This window comes from Phaenicophaeus curvirostris, chromosome 3, assembly GCF_032191515.1.
Source record: "Phaenicophaeus curvirostris isolate KB17595 chromosome 3, BPBGC_Pcur_1.0, whole genome shotgun sequence".
Classification (NCBI taxonomy): domain Eukaryota; kingdom Metazoa; phylum Chordata; class Aves; order Cuculiformes; family Cuculidae; genus Phaenicophaeus; species Phaenicophaeus curvirostris.
In genome coordinates this window covers 63,516,963-63,540,451 of record NC_091394.1, presented here as the reverse complement: position 1 = coordinate 63,540,451, position 23,489 = coordinate 63,516,963, and the positions used below count along the sequence as shown (strand labels likewise).

At 41.4% G+C, this 23,489-nt stretch overlaps 1 protein-coding gene across 3 annotated transcripts in view; it reads left to right on the top strand.

Annotated features, from left to right (window-relative positions):
- Nucleotides 1–23,489, top strand: part of CPA6 (carboxypeptidase A6) — an 87,182-nt gene that overhangs the window by 38,184 nt on the left and 25,509 nt on the right. Inside the window, exons 3-6 of one of the 3 annotated variants that reach the window (XM_069854209.1) lie at nucleotides 10,357–10,481; nucleotides 15,747–15,861; nucleotides 17,577–17,678; nucleotides 18,478–18,582. In XM_069854209.1, coding sequence (XP_069710310.1) covers nucleotides 10,357–10,481; nucleotides 15,747–15,861; nucleotides 17,577–17,678; nucleotides 18,478–18,582 — 447 coding nt within the window. Of the gene's footprint in view, nucleotides 1–10,337; nucleotides 10,482–15,746; nucleotides 15,862–17,576; nucleotides 17,679–18,477; nucleotides 18,583–23,489 lie in introns of all 3 variants that reach the window. The other 2 variants (XM_069854210.1, XM_069854211.1) reach the window with 2 other exon arrangements.

Sequence of the window (23,489 nt, the reverse complement as noted above, 5' to 3'; positions counted from 1 at the left end):
ACAAAGCCCAACCCTTAACCTAACACTGCCAAGTCCATCACTAAACTGCGTCCCTTTGCACCACACCCGTGTGTCTTTTAAATACCTCTAGAGATGGTGACTTCCACTACTTCCCTGGACAGCCTGTTCCAATGCTTCACCACTCTTTCCGTAAAGAAATTTTTCCTAATATCCAGTCTAAAACTCCCTTGATGCAACTGGAGGCAATTTCCTCTCATCCTATCACTAGTCACTTGGGAGAAGAGACCAGCACCCGCCTCACCACAACCTCCTTTCAGGTAGCTGTAGAGAGCAATAAGGTCTCTGCTCAGCCTCCTCCAGACTAAACAACCTCAGTTCCCTCAGCCGCTCCTCATAAGGCTTGTGCTCTAGACCCTTCACCAGCTTCATTGCCCTTCTCTGGACATGCTCCAGCACCTCAATGTCTTTCTTGTAGTGAGGGGCCCCAAACTGAACACAATATTCAAGGTGTGGCCTCATCGTTGCTCAGTACAGGGGGTCAATCGCTTCCCTACTCCTGCTGGTCACGCTGTTTCTGAACCAAGCCAGGATGTTGTTGACCTTCTCGGCCACCTGGACACACTGCTTGCTCATATTCCGCTGGCTGTCAACTAGCACCCCCAGGTACTTTTCCATCAAGCAGCTTTCCAGCACCTCTTCCCCAAACCTGTAACATTGCATGGGGTAGTTGTGACAGAAGTGCAGGACCTGGCAGCTGGCCTAGTTAAATCTCTTACAATTGACCTCAGCTTATCAATCCAGCCTGTCCAGATTGCTCTGCAAAGCCTTTCTGCCCTTGAGCAGATAAACACTCCAGCCCGATTTGGTGTCATCTGCAGACTTACTGAGGGAGCATTCAATCCCCTTATCCAGATCATTGATAAAAATATTTAACAAGACTGGACCCAAAACTGAGCCCTGGGGAACACTGCTTGTGACCGACCACCAACTGGATTTAGCTCCATTCACTACAATTCTCTGGGCTTGGCCATCCAGCCAGTTTTTTATGTAGCAAAGAGTATACCTGGCCAAGCCAACTTCTTCAGGAGGATGCTGTGGGAGGCAGTATCAAAGGCTTTACTGAAGTCAGGTAGATAGCTTCCACAGGCTTTCCCTCATCCATTAGGCAGGTCACCTGGTCATAGAAGGAGATCAGGTTGGTCAAGCAGCACCTGCCTTTCATGAACCCATACTGTCTGGGCCTGATCCCCTGGTTGTCCTGTACATACCTGGTGAGGTGTCAAGATGAACCTCTCCATAATCTTCCCCCATACCAAGGTCAGGCTGACAGGCCTGTAGTTCCCTGGATCCTCCTTCGAGCTGTTTTCATAGATGGACGTCATGTTGGCAAGCCTCCAGTCATCTGTGCCCTCCCTCTTAGGTAGGACAGCTGATAAATGATGGAGAGTCGCTTGGCAAGCTTCTCCACCAGCTCCCTCGGTACCGTGGGGTGGATCCCAGCTGGCCCTGTAGAGCGTCCAGATGGCATAACAGGTTTATTCTACTCTCCAGCTCTGTCTTCCAGCTCAAGGGGTCCACCCCTTTCGGGAAGAAGATCAGACACAAAAGGAGTCCTTTCTTGGTTGTGTGTTTACAGAAACCTACACTTAGATATCCTTCAAGGCTCATCTGGGAATTGGCTATCTCTCTTACCATATTGGAAGTATCTTAGAATATGCACCCAGTAATTAACTTGGGCTGCAATGGCAGCCTAGCCACAGTGTAAGTAGCAAAACTCGCAGAAGTCGGAGGAATACCCAGGGGCTTTAGTCCATATGGAGACCTTTTGATTTCAAACAGGACTGCTCTGCTACCAATACCTGAGCTGTAAGGCTAACTCATACAAGTTTACAGAAGATGTAATCCCGTCAGGCTTTTTAAAGTTAGCATCTGGAGCTCCTTAGGAGGGATATTTGTCTTTTTTTTTAAAGAAAAAATATCCATATAATGCTTAGTGTAATAAACCTCTGAAACCTGCCTGAAGTGTATAGGTTCTGCTACAATACAAATGCCACTGCCTATACTGAGTGAATGAAGGATAATGAATGTTTCATTCCACACATTTAACTTTTAGTTCATGAATGGCCCAAAGGCAAATCACATTAGTCATAATCACTTGCTGAGTAATTTCCACAAATTAGTTTCAGTCTGTAGCTCCATTGCCCGCAGTTCTTTGTTATTAATCATTATTATAAATTGATTCCTTCATTGGCTGGTTCATTTAACTTGTAGGTGAAAAAATATTGCTTTTTCCCTTGATGGGGTGAACCATGTAGACCTGCACTGCCAGTAAAAATAGCCAGCCTTAGAGATAAAAATTTGTCTGCCACAAGTTCTATAAAGTTGCTTAAACTTGCAGATATGCAACCAACAAACTCATCCACAGTAACCAAGAAAAAAGGAAACCGATCAGCTACTACCCCAGCCTGCAAAGCATCTGCCTCTGACTGCTCTTGTCTCAGCCTGGCAGAGCAGGGTCCCCTGAGCTCCTTCTGCCAGCTCCCCTAAGACCACAGTGCCACCATCCCTCCAGAGGAAGGTTCTCAGAAAGCTCTTAGGCATTCTGTACTGCCCATGTCTGCAACTATATCTTAGGGCATAAGACATGAGGCAGGTGTGGAACAGAGTATCGTGCTCTCTTTCATGGCAGGGGATGCCAGTTTCTGGTTTTCACTAAATGACAAAGACAGTGGCAGGTTGGCAATGCCATCAGTGAATATAAAGCAGTATGTATCTCGTCTCTTGCATGCTCCTACTTCAAGTTTCTTTCAATTTCTCTGGGGAATAAAAATAAAAGCCTGGTAACTTCTTCCCACCAGCAGCATCAGCCCACACCCTTGAACACCTTTTTCACAGTCCCTGTGCCACAGGCCACTGGAGCAGTTATGATGGTGAGTGTGACGGGAGTAAATGATAATGGATCTTCTCCTCAAACTGTCATATAAGATGACAAATATGTTGCATAGCAGCATTAAGGAATTTTTCATTTTATTGTGACAGACTACAATGCAGCAAATTCTTTAACAAATCAAGTACAAACTCATGGCGTTCTTTATTTTTCTAGCTGTAGATCACTGTCACAATTTCTGGATTGGCTGCTGCCCTAACGCAATCACAGGCGCTGAGCTTAGATGTTCTGCTGCAGCCGTTTGCTCTTATAAATACTCTCTTTTTATAGATATGGTACAAATGTTTATTCCTAGGCCAATGTTTAGGACCAGAAATACCTTTTTGCAGGTTCACTGTTTTCCCACTAATCATTAGCAAATCGTTACAGTAATCACTAGATGAAAGATAATTATTCAGGATGGTAGTACCACAGTGACCTGAGAATTGCAAAGCTGCTACTCGCTGTCCCCCAGGGCTCCTCTTGTCTATCTGTTTCCTCTCTCCCTCATACACTTCTCCAATGTTTGAGTATTGTCTGCTGCTCTTTCATGTTTAGGAGATTTGAGGAGCCTGTTGCTGATTTATGAGCCTTTTCATGTTTTTAATTCTGTTGGACTTGACTGACAGAAGCAAATGTCACATGCTTAAGTGCTTTGCAAAGAAACTAAGATTTGCTTGGGTCCTCAGACCCAGCAGATCCTATTTTTCTGCTGTGGAATTTTCCTTTTTAAGCGTCATTCTTGAAGCACTACTTCATTTGAGCCTTTACTGATAAGTTCTACTCAATCGGTGTTCTACAAGCCCCGACTATTTGTATAGATAGCAAAGAAGCTACCACTCTGTGAACATTCCTGGCATAATAAAGTTAGACTGCTCATTCTTTGGTAGCTTTTACAAAAGAAATTCCTGTGCACAGCCAGGCAGTTCTTTAACTTCAGGAGGAGCCAGCCTAGCAGGCCTTGAAGCCACAACTCCATTCCCTTTTGTTTGTTTTCTAGCCCCAACAGCAGCTGCTTATCCATTGTAATCCCTGAATTGATCCTGTCATTGCAGTTCAGGGAATCAGAAAAATATCTCATAGGGGAAAAGGATCACTTGGCTATAAATCTGATGGTTTACAGCTCCATAGGCAAATGGTGAAAAAGGCTTCAGAGAACAAAAGCCCATCAGAAAATGCAGTAAGAAAGCCTGTCAGCCCAAATGGAGTTATTGCTACTTTGCAGAAGGAAAGAATTAGCTCAGTAGCCCAGGCTGTGCATTTTACTTCGCACATACAGCAAATATATCTATATAGTCAGGTGCTTTAGTCATCAGTCTGGATTTTACTCTAACTCATAATTAGGGTTTCAGTCAGATATACACAGAATATTTCAGATACACAGAGAACAAGCATCAAGTGACAACAGAGGTTATTCATTGATGTATCAGAATACGTGTCTGTAAACCACTTGCCAGGCTCAAAAAGATAGTGTTGTTCCAGGAAAACTTGAACAGGAAGATGCAAAATAGAACAGGAGAGCCCAGGTAGTGAGTGTATTGTTCTCGTAAAATGCAGAAAAGCCTGGTCTTTCTGAGATGGGAGGAATCTGCTTCCTTTTTCACTGGTGAGGAAGCCCAACTCCAAGCTCAGCAAAGTCATCAGCTTATCTCCATTGCTTCAATGAGAGGAGGCTCAGACCCAGGGCTTACTATTCCATTTCTCATGCAGCACAGCAACAACTACAAAATGAACCAGGCCATAAATAGTTTAAGAAGAAACAAAATAGGGGTTTGGTTGGGGTTTTTCAATGAGTCTGTTATAGACTCTTTCACGTCTTTCAAATATACTTAGCCCAATGGCATATGTACTTGTAAGAACAGGTATTCAATTACCATATAATTGTGTATGAGTTTTTCCTCAGTGACTTTCTGGAGGAATAGCATGCGAGTTCTTTTCTACCGTGTAAAATTATATCAAAATTATAAGTGGAGTTGCAAGACCATTACTGTGTTATAGTTCCACAATGATCTGCAAAACTCAAAACTTCAAGCTGTGCATTGTTCGCATTCTGTTCCTGCCAGTGTTATGGCTGCTACAATCCTGTGAATAAATCCTGATTTATTGGCATAATTATTCTTACCAACTAAAAGCAAATAGTACTGAAAAGTTAGAGACAGTTAAATGCCTAGTGTGCTTGATTAGAAACTAAAATTACTTTTCACCAGCAACTCGAACTATCTTGTAAGTCCAGAAAGCATAGGTAATCCCATGTTTAATTGCCACTGGAACATTTTGCTCCATGTAAAGGGCAGCTGAAGGAGATTTGCAATCAGGACTGTCAATTAATTGGCAGGACCAAGTGAGGATGCTGTCTGTCCTGATCCTGAAAATATTTGCAAGGGTGAGGACATTAGACAGGAGCAGTTTTCCTCTTTCCAGGTGAACTACAGCACAGCTATAATTATCCACCAGTGTCAGCATCAAACAGGAGTCTTTCTTTGTTCATTCTTTGCAAATGTACAAAAAGAAGCCTAAAAATGTTATTTGGATGCACACTATATAAGTTAGGGGTGTTCGTGTATATACATGTATGCAACTGTTCCTCATCTGTTGTGTGATGAACCAGACTTATTACAGCATTAGTGAGACCAGAGCAGTGTCTATTTCTGTTCTCTGTCTTTTCCTACCAGACTTTTAATGGAAAACATATCTAATGAGTTTCAGCACTGTTCATTACTGACTGCACATTCCCTTTTACAAAAAGGCTCAGAAATATCAAGCCATGTTTCAACTGACGGCATCATAACAATAATTGTATTCTGAACTTAACAGTTGATGACACTTTTCAAAGAAATCTGTTCATGGTGATGTTAATGATAAGGCCAGTTTTGACACATGTATTGCTGTATACAATTCATTAAGTATAAAAATTGGAGTTGCTAGGTACTTAAGCATAACAAAATTACTGTCTTCATGGGGCATAACTCAGATAAATCATATAAACAGTTTTGCCCAGATACTAAATGTAAGTTATGGCAGAGTTATTCTAGTTATTTTCAATGACAGACACATGATTGCAGACCTGATGAGAGTGCTAAGCATCTTCCTTTCCAGCTAAATAGAAGAAAAAATTAAACACCTGTTTATGAAAGGATAGTGAGGAACAATTGGAGGCTACTGCCTGAGATAATGGCTTTAATTGCAAAGCATGAGTGGGCTAAGCCCTCTGGTCTAAAGAAGCTGAGGATTTCTTTTAATGACTTGAAGGAAAGAAAGAAACATGGGATTTGTGCAGTTGTGAGTGTATTTCTGGAGAAAAGTAAGGAGACCCCTTTTCTCTCAGGCTGCTTGCCACAGGCACAGAACGAGCTAGAGGAAAGCCTGCAACTAGTGAAGAAATAACTCCCTGCTCTGCTTTCTGTCTTGGCATGGCAACAGAGCTTTGCGTACACCATTTGTGATATGTAGTATTATACCAAGGAAATGTTTGTCTTCTTGGAAAATTATTTGCATAATTTTTAATTTTGGAAGAAATCCTGAATTCTTTTAGCACAGAATTCCATATATTTTAAAAGTACTTTTCCCTTTGCTTTTGCTGACTTTTCATCACCATCCCACCAAAACCTAGAGAGATGACTAATGAGTTCAGAGTTGCTGTAGCTTGGAAGATATCCAGTCAAAAGCTGATACCTTTAGATTCTTCAGCTGACTTGAACACCTCCATTTAAAGAGTAACCACCTACAAGGAAACCAAGAGTGTTGGCTTTCTTAAGCACAAATTGTGTTCCAGCAACTTTGATGGGACAAGAGAAGTTGAAACAAGAATGTGCAGTTAAAAAAGAGTATTTACTGTGGAGTCATAATTAATAATCTCTTATACTCTTCTTGTTAAATAAAGCAATGATGTGTTTAAATCCTCTGGGAAAAGGGAGCTGTCTGTATGCTTTTACATGCTATTTCTTCTCATAGAAAGCAAGTCTGGATGCTTGTGCCTCCAGGGAGATTCTGGGAAAGACAATTTGCTGTGCGTCAGCAGACCCACTGATGTCCCCAAGAACAGGTACCCAGAGTCAGACTTTAGTGCAGCAGCAGGTGCCACAAAATTGGTCTCCAGGTCCCAAGTCTGAGCCTACAGAAGAATCCTGCCTGGGATCTGCTTATTGTCCAGAGGCTTAAAACACTCCATGACTCTCTAAAGGCAACCTGCTGCCTGACAGATAGGAGAGGACATCAAAAGGAGACTGTTCTGCGAGATCCAGTCAAAGGAGATGAGAATATTTAGGTTTCCAGACATCCCCTAGCACACATTTCCTTTCCTCTAGCCTCAAGATTCCAGGTGAATTTTGAGGTTCAAATATTTGGTGGTGTATTCAGGGTGTTCTGTAGGATTTCTGCATCTGCTCTTTATGGTAGCTGGAGAATCCTCCCCCTTGACCTAGAAAATCCCACCACCCACACAGCACCACCACCCATCCTGCAAATAAATGTCTTTTGACACTGACTGTTAAATGGTCCATAATACTATATAATAGCTAATGTGTAATGTGCAGCGATAACAACATCCCATCGCAGACAGCAAAGAGAATAGGAAAGCAATTAATACCACTACCAATTGCTAGCCAGCAGAGCCCGGTGTGGAAATCCTTGGCATGCTTGCCAGAGGAATGATGCTGAAAGAAGAGTGATGACTCTGACAGAGCCTTCGGTATCCATGGGAGATGCGAAGATGAAGTCTTTTAAAGTTGACAGTGAGTAAAGAATGACTGGGCTTGCTCAGTGCAAACATGCCTGCTCTGAAATCCATCTTCCGTTTCTCAGTTTTCATGTGCTGTCTTTGTATCATGCCAAGGACAAGCTGAAAGCTGCAATATAAATAAGATGTCTATTAGAGAAATGTGTTTCTTGTTATATGCTTTATAAAGCAAAATCAAGTCTAGCAGCTGAAGTGGTGCTCTGGACAGCACAGGTAACATCTCCCAGATGAGCACTGAATGCTTTGTTTACATTGCAAAGGATCAGAAGTGGGAGTCAAATGAAACCAAACTACCCAAATAAGGAACTGAGTTGTAGAGGAGTGATTTGCATTCTAAAAATGGGATTTTTTCTGTCTCACTTCCAGGGCAGTGCCAGGAGTGAAATCTTGCTTTTTCACCAAGAGAGTGAAGTGGTGTGCAATATGCCACTGAAGATTGTTTCTGCTTTTGATATGCCTTTGCAGCCAGTAATGTGAAGGACAATTAGAATACCTCAGAAATCAAAGAGCTTGCTGGTGTAACCAACAGCATGATTATTGGTTGGTTTATGCCCTCCACAATGATGCAGAAATTCCCCACAATTAATCATGTGTAACTGTCAACAACAAAGACAAGTTTCAGGTGTATCCCAACTGTGATTTTTTTTTTATTTCATTTTTGTAACTTCTATTTTCAGTTTTGTGTGCTTAGATATTGCAGTTGGACAGGAGACATATCATCTTGTGTGTGACATTTTGTTATTTTCATAAAGATGGCTCAAGCTGAGCTGATTGATAAGCTGTTACTCCAAGAGCCACAAATTTACCTTCTGTGATAAATTTTAAAAGTCAAATACACATTTCTAAATAACCCTGTGTGGAGTCAGACATGTTTACTTAGGGGGAAATTTCATTGGATGCCTATAATTAAAAAAAATACAAATGATAGATAAACTAACAAACATAAAGTGTTAGCACAGTGATAGGATCTTTATTTACAAGCAGCATTTAGCACCATTTAATTCATGAGTTTGGTTTCTACTGACCATCTGTCATAGCTGCTGTCAGCTTCACAAACCTCATGAACTTTGCCAGTCCTGGTGTTAGACTTCAAAAGATGCTGTGCCTACCCAGCACTATCACACAGATCCATAGACCATATTGTGGCAGCATGAAACAAAGAGTGGATTTGGCAAGAATAGAAGATGCTGCCCCTGTGTTTTAGTTTTCCTCCTTCCAAAGTAGCAGGCATTTAATTGGATTAGCTGAACTAAAGTCAGTGCTGCTTGAAGAAGTAGCATCAGGTTCAGCCTCAGATGATTTCTTGGTAATCAGAATATTCTTACAGAGGGCCATTTGAGAAACGGTAGAAACTAAACCCCTGTTGCCAGATTATACTCTTTTCTCAAATGAGGTTCACAGCAAGACCAGGTGAAATGTATTAGATATTTCCAAAATAGCTTGTATGGCATAGAAGTCAGGAGCTTTTAAAATCTCGGTTATAAAAGCTTTCGTAGAAACTTGGAAAGCAAGTAAGGCAAGGTACTTATGAGCTGTATCCATGACTTTCATTGATGCTGCCTAGCACACCTGATAGCAATAAACTTCAAAAGATATTTATCAAGTATTTATTCCTTTGAAATTCTCTTTAAGAAATGTGGGGGCATGGTAGTCCTTATCAATTCCCTTCTTTGTATTCACCTCAGAAGCTTAGATATTTTTAAGACTTCTGGATCTTGACATGTGACAATGTGACATATTTGTCACATTGACACAGCAGCTGTTGCCAACACTCTTCTGTAGTCTCCTGTGACTACTTAGCATCTCTGGGAAGAAGTTTGTAACTTGTGTTCCAGCCGCTGGTCTACATTGGCTGAGGAGGAACTGGTCTCACCTCCGTTAAGGAATCTGCACATCCAGTACTTCTGAGTGGTATGACACCTTTTTGCTACTGGGTGCAGAACACTGAGTTTCAAATCCCCTTCTTGCAAACTTTCTTGATTTCTTGAAAATTTGTGTTCTGGGCTAAAGTTTAGAACTGTGTTTCAGATTTGGCAACAAAAGAAAGTAAAAAATGGCCAAGAATCTTCCCTTAGGTATGCTCAGGTGTAGATAGGACATTGATAATTGTGGTATCATTTGTAGCTACCATTTTTTACAAGATTGTAATAATTTTATTATCTTAATCCTGTTACTTTGGCATTTCATATAAAATTATTGGGTAGATCTCAACTTCCTTGGCAGTACTGGAAACCTTCTGTTACTAACCTCTGATCTGCTTATCATGAAGAGTGAAACTTGGGTACACTTTGCAAACAGTCTTAGTATATGCTATGCTTTCCTACCTCTCTTTAGCGTTCATTTGATTTACTGGTTTGGGGAATACAGAAAATACCTTGTGAAATAAAAGATTCATGAACTCCATAGGAGCTAGTATGTAGGAGATGCATAGTAGTCTGAGGAGGCACATGAAGTTGGAGGTGGCTTTTCTTTCAAGCCATTTGAAGAGGCACGTTCCTGAAATTGTTCTCTCTTCCTGTTGGCAAATCTCCCACAAGAGTTGTGGTAAGCTGGATGCAATCATTCCTCAAAATACACTCCATAACACATGTGTTGAGCTGGACCAGCCAGTAGACTTTTTATTGTCTATACTGTGCCTAGAGTGTTTGCCTATATAGCTTCAAGCGTGCCATCTCCTGGATTTCCCCACCTACACTGAATGCATATGAATTACAGGTTGGTTCCTGCACTACAGGTGGACCTGTGGCAGCCCAGCAGCACCTTCCACATCATCAAAGGTACGGTCACCGACGTGCGAGTACCACAGAACACATCCCGAAGTCTGCTGCCCTACCTCCAGCAAGCAAACATCCAGTACACGTAAGCCTGTGCTTTATGTTTTATGACTTGTTCCAGAGATCTAATTTTGCAAGCCAGGGCTGTGCCTACCTGGCCAAGTGTGCCTGAAAATACATTCCACATTGTAGGAATTATACTGGCAGACAGCTAGACATTGCCAGGAAAACAGCCACTTTACTGGGAGAACAGAGAATCTCCTACAGGCAGACAGTTTTAATTAAATGTCCTCCTTTGGAGTCAAGCTGAATTGTTTTCAATGTATATGAAATCACATCTGTTAAGAGAGGGATGGTAATTACTAATTCTACAGCCTGCTTTTCCTCTCTTGGTATTTAGCAGGAGTAAGGTTTGTTTACAAGGGCAAACATGGAGGCAAGCCTTCTTCATGAATTATAAAGGACTATACTGGTTCTGGTTTATAACTTTCCATTCCTCCTGACCCAGTACAAGTCATACAGAACAAATACACACTGAGGATCACATAATCTTTATAGCATTTCTTAAAAGCATTCAAGACAGTTTTGGAGTATACTTATCGTTTTCTATTTATCAATATGATATACTAGACAAAAGTCATGCTCTCATCATTAAAGCCTTTTCAGTGAGATGCCTAAGCATCTGAGTAATCAGCTGATGAGTTATTTGAAACATTTGCTGAATAAAGCCCTACATGAGGCTATTTATACTTGTTTCTCAGTGAGAAAAATACGGCACAAATCATTATATATTATATATACACTTAGCAAAATTCCATTCTTGTTATAAGAATGGTTTCTTATTTATTTGTTGCTCTAAAAATACAAAAACATGAGGAAATTAATTTCACAGGCCCAGTAGCTGAAATGCGGGATGACTTTCATGTGGATTCAACATTACTTTAGTTTTGTTTGTGTTTAAAAATGAAATCAGGATGTCTGCAATTGTTTTCCAGTCGTATACAAAAAGTGTCCCCTAGTTACTGTGCCCTGGCAGTTGTGTTCATGTCTGCTGCTGTTATTGCTCACAGTAATCACCTTTAATGAAATGACAGAAGGCCATTTTGTATGTGTTATAAACACGCCCTGTCCTTGAGGACCTTTACTTAGGTTGCAGAGCAGAGCATGCGAGGGCAAGAACTGCTAGAGCAAATAGTCTTTTCAGTTTACCTGAAAACAATGTGCTACAAATACTAGGACAACACTACAGTCATTTTCCATGGGAAAATTTCCTGGGACATTTGGTGCACAAGATGTGCGCACTTAGAAGAAAGCCAGGCAACATTTTGCCAGGTCCAGACTGTTTTCTTTGCTCTCCTTTTCATCTCCGGGCTGCTTGTTTTGGACTCCTTTCCCGCTGGGTCCCAGCCATCAGAAGCAAAAACCTACAAAGCCCCTGACAAGCCCCGTGAGATCTGTAACTCCCTGAGAGCCAGCAGGATGGGAGCAGGGACAGATAACAGCCAGGGAGTGGCAGGAGTGGGGCTGCCGGGGTAGCAGGCACAGCCCTGCCCACTGCACAGCTGTGTTGAGAATCTAAGCCCTGAGCTGAAGTGCAGCCCCACAGCCAATGGGCTGAGGGTGCCGGGCAGGGTTTCATACAGCTCCTCTTGTCATGGCTGTTTTTCACAATATTTTGTTCTACTTTATTTTTGACACACTGTTTGCAAAAGAGCCCAATTGCCACAACCCTTTTGGAACTGGAAAATCTGAGGCAAATACCATGTAAAACTTCAGCTGCTGGATGAGGGAAAGGCTGTGGATGTGGTCTTCCTGGACTTCAGTAAAGCCTTTGACACAGTTTCTCACAGCATTCTGCTTCGGAAACTGTCAGCCTCTGGCCTGGACAGGCACACACTCTCCTGGGTGGAAAACTGGTTGGCTGGCCGGGCCCAGAGAGTGGTGGGAAATGGTGTGAAATCCAGCTGGAGGCCAGTGACAAGTGGGGTTCCCCAGGGCTCAGTGCTGGGTCCAGCCCTGTTCAATGTCTTTGTCAATGACCTGGATGAAGGCATCGAGTGCACCCTAAGCAAGTTTGTGGACGACACTAAGCTGGGTGGAAGTGTCGATCTGCTGGAGGGTCAGGAGGCTCCGCAAAGGGATCTGAACCGGCTGGACCGCTGAGCAGAGTCCAATGGCATGAGGTTTAACAAGGCCAAATGCCGGGTCCTGCACTTGGGGCACAACAACCCTGTGCAGTGCTACAGACTAGGAGAAGTCTGTCTAGAAAGCTGCCTGGAGGAGAGGGACCTGGGGGTGTTGGTTGACAGCCGACTGAACGTGATCCAGCAGTGTGCCCAGGTGGCCAAGAAGGCCAATGGCATCTTGGCTTGTATCAGAAACGGCGTGACCAGCAGGTCCAGGGAGGTTATTCTCGCCCTGTACTCAGCACTGGTGAGACCGCTCCGCAAATCCTGTGTTCAGTTCTGGGCCCCTCACCACAAGAAGGATGTTGAGGCTCTGGAACGAGTCCAGAGAAGAGCAACAAAGCTGGTGAAGGGGCTGGAGAACAGGCCTTATGAGGAGCGGCTGAGAGAGCTGGGGTTGTTTAGCCTGGAGAAGATGAGGCTGAGGGGAGACCTCATTACTCTCTACAACTTCCTGAAAGGAGGTTGTAGAGAGGAGGGTGCTGGCCTCTTCTCCCAAGTGACAGGGGACAGGACAAGAGGGAATGGCCTCAAGCTCCACCAGGGGAGGTTTAGGCTGGACATCAGGAAAAAATTCTTCACAGAAAGGGTCATTGGGCACTGGAACAGGCTGCCCAGGGAGGTGGTTGAGTCACCTTCCCTGGAGGTGTTTAAGGCACGGGTGGATGAGGTGCTAAGGAGAATGGTTTAGTGTTTTATAGGAATGGTTGGACTCGATGATCTGGTGGGTCTCTTCCAACCTGGTTATTCTATGATTCTGTGATTCTAAGTGACGCTTGCCTGAATTATGACAAATTTCTAAAGGCAGGAAGCGTTAAGCAACTTCAGTAATGGACAAGACGATCAGCCCTTGCCTGTAAGACAGGTCTAGCTGTTGCAGTGTTTGACTTTCTGACAAGAAAACTGTCATGAAAACCAGCCAGGCATCAGATAAGCTGTTACTGCCCCAAGTTGCCTCAGTTCTAAGTTCTCTGACAATGAAGCCACTTAGATTATTTTCAAACCTGAGGGCCTTGAGAGCCTCTGTGTTACAAGAACCCAGTGCCCAGTCATTTGAAAGTACAGGAAGATTATCAAATCTCGTTTGGGGTATGGAGACACAAACAATCAGGAGTTGTGGAATTAAATCTATTATTGTAAAAGCTAACAAACAGAGCATGATCCTGGTAGGCACTTACCTGAATTCAGCAGAGCAGGCAAGTGTAATATTTTTTTAATATATTAGATGTCTTAATGATGAATAAAATCACTGTTTTAGTCTAACTGTAAGCTAAATAATTTACAGTACTGGCCATAGAATGTGTAGCACTTTGCAAGACTATAAGCAGTTAGTTTGCTTAATAAAAATTCATAGAATCTTAGAATCATTAAAGATGGAAAAAGCCTCTATGATCTTTAAGTCCAACCATCAGCCCAACACCACTATGCCTACTAAACTATGTCCCAAATGCCACATCTACGTACTTTTTTAACACCTCCAGGGGTAGGGACACCACCAGTTCTCTGGGCAGCCTGTTCCAATGCTTAGCCTCTCAATGAGTATAGAAATTTTTCCTGATATCCAGCCTAAACCTCCCTTGATGTAACCTGAGGCCATTTCACTTGTTCCTTCGGAGATTAACACCCACCCCTTTACAACCTCCTTTCAGATAGTTATAGAAAGCTATACAGTCTCCCCTCAGCCTTCTCTACTCCAGACTAAACAACCCCAGTTCTCTTGGCCGCTCTCCTTAAGACTTGTTCTCCGGACCCTTCACCAATTTTGTTGGTTTTCTTTGCACACACTCCAGCACCTCAGTGTCTGTCTTGTAGTGAGGGGCCCAAAACTGAACGCAGTATTCGAGGTGTGGCCTCACTGATGCCAAGTACAGAGTGGTGATCACTTCCCTGGTCCTGCGGGCCAGACTGTTCCTGATACGAGCCAGGGTGCTCTTGACCTTCTTGGCCACCTGGACACTGCTGGCTCATATTCAGCCAGCTGTCAACCACCACTGCCAGGTGCTTTTCCACCAGGCATCTTTCCAGTTGCTGATATAGAGCAATGTAATTCCCCTATGCAGGTACTTCCCTAATACGTTTGAAGAATGTGTCTAACATTTGTTTTGATACATATATGTAGATAGAGCTATTATCCGTGAGGTATCTGCTGCACAATCGAGTCAGGATGGGACTGAATGCAGTTTATTTCCATCTCTTTCCAGTCATTGCAGCTAATGACTGTAAGACTTCAAAAGGTTGAATGTGACCATCATTTCACAGGTCATGAGTGGTATAGTGATTACCCATTGCCATGCTTCAGAAGAAGGCGGTGTACAAGGGTGGCCCTCAGTTCTATAGTGATGTTGTTACTGACATCAGTGACATTATTCCTGGCTCCTACCACTGTGTGATGAAAGGGATAGACAGTCCAACCCCTTAGATGTTTTCTTTACTATCTTTTTATATTTGCACCATTATTTGTATTTGCCATAAACCAGGAAATTTTTCAGCTGGAACCATTATTCTTGTGTTTTGCTCTTAAAGAACTTTTCACTTTTTATGCAAGCATATATCAGTTACACTTGGTGTTGTTTCATATTTTGCCTGAGTCAAAGTGGCAACCACTACTGCAAAGTAGGTAATTGTGAACAACAAACCACACTCAAGATTTTTTCTTCATTGTTTGTTGTTTCAGACAGAATGGTAATGCCACCAAGTTCTTAACTTTTTTATTGTCCCCCTACAACTTGTAGGTATATGTAATGTTCCGTGCCTAAGACAAAATAGGTGCCTGTTTTCCTAAGCCTAAAGATATTTCTTAAGGTTTTGAAATCAATATTTGGAGTTTCATGATCACATAGTATTGCATAAGAAGAAAACAAATGCTCCACCATAAACAAATAAAGGTGGCTTGTTCTTCACATTGGCTACATTATTTATACCATTCTGTTTTATTTGCTTACAAGCTCATTGTGGTTTTTGAAGGCACTGTTGCATTTCAAAGCAGCTAGGTTATTTATTTGGAAGCATACATTCAAATAAGCTTGAAGCACTCTTTTCAAAATGTAACAGCTCGAGTAACATCAGGATGGTTTAACTATATTTCTTCAAAATGTGATTGTTGTTCTGCTTTAGCCTGTGTGTTCTGCTAGTTTTTCAGTAATACTGCTGTCTTTTTTACCTAGGATTCTCATATCAGACCTACAGAAAGCAGTAGAAAACCAAACTGGATTGAGGTCACACAGGAATCGACGATCCATCTCTGAGTATAACTATGAAGTGTATCACTCCCTGGAAGAAGTATGTAGGAATTCGTATTCTTCTTCTAATCTGCTACACCAGTGTCTTTAATGAGGCAAAGATCTCACTCTCTTTCTAAGTTATGGTTGCCTGTTCATCTTCAGAAGTATTAAAAATGTTACTTCTTCAGAAATGGACACCTTAAAAATACTTAAATTTTTCATTTTTGTATTTAAGGCTTATCTTTACATCTAACAGTCTGTGATGGTTTCTGAGTTTTGTTTTTAAAGTAGGTCTTTGATGGAATAAGATATTTCAATGAATAGTTAGTCTCAATAAGTCATTTAAGTAAGCAATATGAGCATATGTTTTAACTAGTTGAAGGAATAATGGCTTTAAACTGAAGAGGGGAAATCTAGATTAGATATAAGGAAGACATTTTTCACTATGAGGGTGGTGAGGCACTGGAGCAGGTTGCCCAGAGAAGTTGTGTGTGCCCCATCTCTGGAAGTGTTGAAGGCCAGGCTGGGTGAGGCTTTAAGCATCATGGTCTAGTGGGAGGTGTCCCTGCCCATGGCAGAGGGGTTGGAACTGGATGATCTTTAAGGTCCATTCCATTCCATTCCATTCCATTCCATTCCATTCCATTCCACTTGAACACTGTGTTCAGTTTTGGGCACCTCATTACAAGAAAGACGTTGAGGTCCTGAAGTGTGTCCAGAGAAGAACAATGAAGCTGGTGAAGGGGCTGGAGAACAAGTCTTACGAGGAGTGGCTGAGGGAACTGGGGTTGTTTAGCCTGGAGAAGAGGAGGCAGAGGAGGCTGAGGGGAGACTTTATTGCTCTCTACAACTATCTGTAAGGAGGTTGTAGCGAGGTGGGTGTTGGTCTCTTCTCCCAAGTGACAGGTGATAGGACAAGAGGAAATGGCCTCAAGCTGTGCCAGGGGAGGTTCAGATTGGGCATTAGGAAAAATTTCTTCACCAGAAGGGTTATCAGCCACTGGAAGAGGCTGCCCAGGGAGGTGTTCACTGTCCCTGGAGATATTTAAAGGATGGGTAGATGAAGTGCTTAGGGGTATGATTTAGTAGTGGACAGGTACAGTTGAACTTGATCTCAAGTGCCTTTTCCAACCTAGCAGTTCTATGATTCTACTCTGCCCTAGTCTACTCTACTGTATTCTATTTAACTCTGTTCTGTTCCATTATATTCTGTTTGCACAAGAGGCCAAATTACTTAAAAACACTTAGATACAGATTCATGTATGAAGGATACTATCCTGGAAGACAGCTGGGTAAATGATTTCTCTTGGTTTCAGTGTGCTTACATACACAGTTTCAGTTTGCACCAAAACAAAGTCCCTAGGCTGAGCATGGAGGGTGCTACATCTCAACAAGATCTGGTCAATCTATTTTGCCATTCTGTGTCTTGTCAGGCAGTCATAGAATCATTAGTGTAGTGTAGGTTGGAAGGGACCCCAAAGATGATCTAGTTCCAACCTCCCTGCTACAAACCTCCTTTCTTTATTCCAATAATGTCTAGTGGGAGTGGTGGATTAGCCCCATTCCCAGATTTTTGGTGAACAGCTAATGCATTCCATTAGTAAAATGGAAAAAAAAATCCCATGTAACTGAATTCTGCATTCAACCTCTAGCAAAAACTACAGGAAAATCCAAAAAATACAGAGGACAGAGAGCTGAGATTAATAAATATGTTACAGTTGCTTGCTATGAAATGCAAAGATTGAAGCAAATGTTTTATTTCTGTATTTGCAGATCCAGGATTGGATGCATCACCTGAATAACACTCATTCAGATCTTGTTCACATGTTCTCTGTTGGAAAGTCCTATGAAGGTAGACCACTGTTTGTACTCAAGGTAAAGATTAAGTAGTCATTAATCAGACTAAAGTCTAGAATCAGTGACAGACACTATTACTCATGTGATAGCTTGAACAGTGGAGACGCAAGTTATCTGTGTTTCCTAAGGATACATTGCCAAGATCTTAATACTTCTCTGAATGTCATCTTTAATGAATAAAACAATAAAACCTGGCAAATTAAAAGCCAAATCCTACTTGCTTGGATTGGATATGGATGGAGATAGATTGCAGGACAAGTTTGATTATCAGGATTTGGATTTAAAGGACATCAGAAGTTTTGTTTTTATAGACAACTTGGAAAGCAGTAATGCTGGAGCAGGACCCCAAAAGACTCTGAAGCCCTGCTCAGCAGATGCCACATAAGCTTTCTCCTAGGTATTGACAAAATTTCAGGGCTGTGTGCTCTCAACACACATTATTAGGACAAGAAATTAGAGGGTGCCAGCAGATAAAAAAAAAATTTTTGCATTTCATCTGCTGCTGCAGAGTTCTGAAAATTTACTTTTGCATTAGTCTATTTCTGTGGTGTTCTTTTTCCTCACCCTGCTCCATGTGATATTTCAGATTTTCATTCTTTCTCAAAGAGTTGACATATCTCACTTTTCCTGTAATTTCTTTTTCCATAGATTGTCCTCATTATCTTGGCCATACATTTGGAAACAATACATTTGTGTTGCTTTATATGAGGAATTTTAAAAGGCTTTACTGCTTCTAATATTCTGTTATTTTCTCATTATTGTGTCACACTAATGTCGTGGGACCTATTGATATTTCTATGAATAATCACACTTCAAGTTAGGTAAAAGATCACGGCCTTACAAGAAAGCTGTCTGGATAGACTGTGGAATTCATGCAAGAGAGTGGATTGGCCCTGCCTTTTGCCAGTGGTTCGTGAAAGAGGTAAGTGTTTAACGATTTACAGCCATGCAGCTCCTTCAGTTCAATAAACATTGTATATTTTCTATAACAAATCTAGTGTATTATTAATAAGAACAGCAACTAGCTATCATAACAGGTTTTTTTATTTACTTGCAGAACACTTAAGCACTTGATAAACAAAACTGATAGCGACAGCCAGACACAGCTAGGCACAGGGCAAAAAATATGCCAGACACATATTGGCAGAGATATGAGGTAGGAATTTATTCCAAGACCTAAAATTGTGGAGATTATAATTCTGGTAATGATCCAGGTAAATCAGTGCCAGTGTGTACTGCTTCAGATCAGTTCAGCAATATCTTTGCTTTAAGGATTAAGAAAAACATTTCTTTTCTGCATAATTCCATAGGAATAGGAAACCAAAATCCTAGACAGACTTCACCCAAATTATAGGTTTCGTATTTTCTGAATATCAAGTAGTTCCTCCAATGTTTCTTTGATCCTGTCTTATTAGATTCATGCTCCCTTTATCTTTGATACCTGGAGTCAAGCTTTCATATTTATCCTTTTGCCATTTTTCAAATGATCAGTGAATCAAATGGAATTGGAATTTTGTTTTCCAATTTCCACTACATCTGGTTTAGGATTTTTTAAAATATGTATCAGCACTTAATCTTTTCTAATTTGGGGTATACTTCACATTCTTGATATGTTTGCTGGATTTTCACATTTCCCCTTCACCAAGAAACTTTTGTTCAAGACAGGATATTAGCTGCACAGTAGAGACCATTTTGCAATGCAATTTACAGAAGTCAAAGAAGGCTTCAGAAAAACCAACAGATGTGTTTTGAGTATTTTGCATACATTTTTTTTTCTGCTCAAAATAAGTGATGCAAAACCTTTGTTTGCAAGGTCTTACAACCACAATTCTCTCCTACTCTATCACTGTGGAATTCTACAACGTACTAATACCTTTTCTGATTTAAAGGTTCTGCCGTTGGTTTTCTGGAATCTCTCCACTCAGCAGAAAGATCACGGCCCTTTAGGTCACTTCATGAGAGTAAAGCTCTACATCATCAACACTCTAATGTGTTAGCTGAGAGGATCATACAACCATGTGTGGACTTTTCTCTGAAGTCCCAGCAGCATATAGGGCAAGTACAAAAGTAATGAGCCCACTACAGTTTGAGTGAGCATGTGGGCATGGCTGCTGATAGATGGATAGGCTAAACAGATTAAGGAGCTGATCACCCAAGTTCACTGTGCAAAGATGGTGTGTGTTCTTATTAGGACTTTTGTCAGTGTAAAGATAAACGAACTTGCAGCTAGTTCTGAGTAGCTTTCCTACCCGACAGAACAGGAAGGGAGATATTTGGGAGAGATGGGCATTACTGGGAAAGCTAATTGTTCAAGCACATCTTCCTTACCAAGGCTTTACCATAAAGCACTACTATGTGGCAGTAAGGTAGAAATCACTAGGTAGATTCACTGTAGAGCCCATGACAGATTATAAGCTGTATATGTGCATGTAAAAGCCTTCTGGCTGTTATTTGAAATCCTTGGAGAGTACCTTGCTAGCAAGAGTGTTTCACAGTAAATGTAAAAGCATTTTCCTAGATTAAAGAAAGTTTCTGGAGCATTCCTTGAGACTACAAGAATGTACCACCTTTGTCTGCCAGTCTTGTTTGTGTGTTGCTTTTGTTCACAGATGCCATAGATTTTCTTCTTTCCTTAGAGGAATATTTCAATCCAACCTTAAAGCAAAAAGCATCAGGATAAGAATTCATTATTCTCACAGTCTCCGTCACTATATTAAAAATGGCTGGTAGGCCAGGAGACACAAGATGATTAGATCGTATGGTTTAGGATATTGCTTTTCTCACTAAATGAATTAGACATTTTTGGTAATAACTCTGGGAAAACTGAAGGTCTCTCTGTGCTTCAAACTCAAAAATTCTCTTTTGCGGGCAAAATCCTCACTTAAGCACCTCTGCAGCTCGGCAGCCCACTTTCCATCCTCTCTGGTGCTTATGGGCAGTTCTCAGACAGGGCAGTCAGCTTGGAAACAGGTTTTTCCTGGCATGTTTGTTGACTCTAAGGAATAGCACCACAAGCCCACTGATTTAAGGCAAGCAAAAGGAAACATTGGATTTATGTGATGTTGGCTTCTTTTTTAGCAGGAGCAGCATATGTGCTTTCTTTTACTGCGCAGGCAGTCTGAAATGTTTATTGAACTTCCACTTTACCCTGTGGTCTCTATCACCTGTTTTTATTGAAGTATCAATACCATGTACAGCTAGGCTTTTCAAGAGATTTAGCTTAAAAAGCAACCATATGTATTCGTTTCACTTTACATTCAAGCTCAAAGCTGAGTGCTGCAAACTTGACCAGATATTCCCATCTATTTTAGATTCCCTCAGTATCTTGCTTGCACCTGTGGAAGCTGCAGCTTCTGGGTGCCAGTGAATTTTCTGCAAGGGTGGGACAATGCCTCCTGAAGGGTGGAGGTGCCACTAAGCAGCTGGCTGCTACTGTGGTTTGCCAGGGAATGGGCAGCAGCTATGCACTTTCTACAAAGCATCTGCAGTTGTTCAGCCAGATAGGATCCAGCTCCCATCTATCTGGAAATGCAAAGCAGACAAAGATAAATCTGTCTTGGGAAGTGAGGATGCGACGGTTAAAGTGTGTTAAGTCAAGAGGCTGCCTTCTATGCAGGCTAGTTCTGTATTTGGGCAAATACAATAGATAAAAAAACCAGATGAACTAGGGGAAAATGGAGAAAAATATAGAAGTAGAGGTTAAAGATTAAAAAGAGAAAGAGAATGCACAGGAAAGAGTTTTGCATCTTGTGATAATATAATTGAAAGTACAAAACCAGCCTACTCAAATTTTGAAACAAACAAAAAGAGAGCAAAAGCTATTTGGTTTTGAGGGTTGCTTTCTGGTACGGGGGGCTTTTTTGTGTTGTTTAGTTATAATCTACTCCAGCATGAGCTCTAGCCTTAGCTCTGTATTCCATAGGCCTGGTGTTAATAACAGCATCACAGTTTGTTACTATAGAAGGCATTCTTGAACACCTGTAGTCTCTCAGCTAAAGATAATCAGATGTTCTGCAGGGTTTAGCAATACTGGTCGCCTCCTGACAAACCCTACCTCGTAGTCATTGAATTTAAAGTCAAGAAAGGGGACACCTCGTGTACACAGGATCTGAGATTTTGGTACCATCTAGAATAGAGAAGCATCTGTGCCTATATTGTAGTGGAATACCAGTTAGGTTACAGTGGAGTTCCACCACCTTCAGGCTGGAAAAGAGCAGAAAAAAGACCCTGACAGTGGAAATATTATGAGACCTGTGGTGGAGTAGGGAAGCAAGAGGAACTGGCAAAGGAAATTGAACTGATTACAGGTGGACTGCTTTGAAGGCAACCCACAAAAATGAGTGAATCTAATGCAACCCAGAATTTGTGTCCACGGCAAAAGCTTTAGGGAGAGAAACAAAAAAGGTTTTTTAGCCTAAATTTTTAAAAAGACTGCATGGGATCTAATCATGTATTAAAATGGGTTAAATAATATTACAGAGTGGAAAGAAATGGACTCTATTTGGTGCAACTACTTTGTAGGAAGCAATAGACTTCAGATCAAAATTTGTTTGTCAGACATAACAAATATTTATCCTGAATTAAATAACACTCATAGAAACAAAGGAGCAAAACCTATAGACTTTTTGCAAAGTACAATTATATATATCCATTAACTAAGAACACTTAACTCCTCTTCACTGGAGGTGCAATTGTGAGAAGAGAAGCAGAATTCAGATATCAAATTATCCAGACCAGTGGATTTTACCATTGTTTTAAAAACCTGAAATATGATTCACAGGCTGCTATTCAAATTAACATCAAAACTAGATTCTGTTTCAGTTTTAGTGAAAGCAGATGAGGATTCCCATTACATCTGCTTTGACTTTCCTCCTTTTAATAAATGCTGCCATTTGATCCATGTCAATGGTGTATAACTGAAATGTCGTTCATTCAACATTTTCAGAAAAGAGTGCACAAGAGGTGTGACTTTATGATGCACTGTTCTTTGTTGTTGATGAAGGAAATTTTTTTTTAAACCTCAAAATTAGAAAATTCAGAAAATGTAGTTAAAAACTTTCAAGAAGCAAGCACTGACTGTACTTCTTCTGAGGAAATATTTTAGGTATTCAATGGCAACGTTAAGAGAAACACCCAACACTCATTGAGATCAAGCGCATCCCACTAAGGGAGTGGCTTCATTGGTGCCTCAAATGGAGGTGCAAAGAGCTTCACACTTTGGAAGTGCAGTAACCTCCAACAACGTCTTCCGTCCTCAAAAGTAGGCATTTTTAATCTCAAATGTGAACTGTAGCAGGCCTTTCTATAGACTCCGTAGGCTCTTCTATTTTTCAAATGCTTAATTTTGATGACTTTTCTCAAAATAATATTATTAGTCTTCGAATGTGGATCAGTTTGCACTGCACTGCACATAGCCACTTTTCTTTAATGCAAGACTGTTGTGGGGTTTTTTTCTGGATGAGCAGTGCTACCTTCTGCCTCTTATGGGACAGAATCTAGCCAGTATCAGGTATTTCCTGAAAAAATGTTCAGAACTGCTTCTGAGCTTTCTGGATTTGATGGAGGTGACTTGCTAAGTTCCAATTAATGCTCCCTCACCCCTAACCATAGGCTGACTGGAAGAAGGAGATTTATAGTAGAGGCATCCAAATCTGCACCTTTGAAGCCTCGCTCATCCTGCAGCACTGCAGTCATCCCTTAAAGATGAGCCACAAAAGCTGTCTCATCTCAGAAGAATCCCAAAACTGAAAAGAGTATCAATATGCTCTGTATAGTTTCATTTGTGAGATGCATGGCTTAAAGTTCGAATTCTGAAATGTGTGTCCTGTG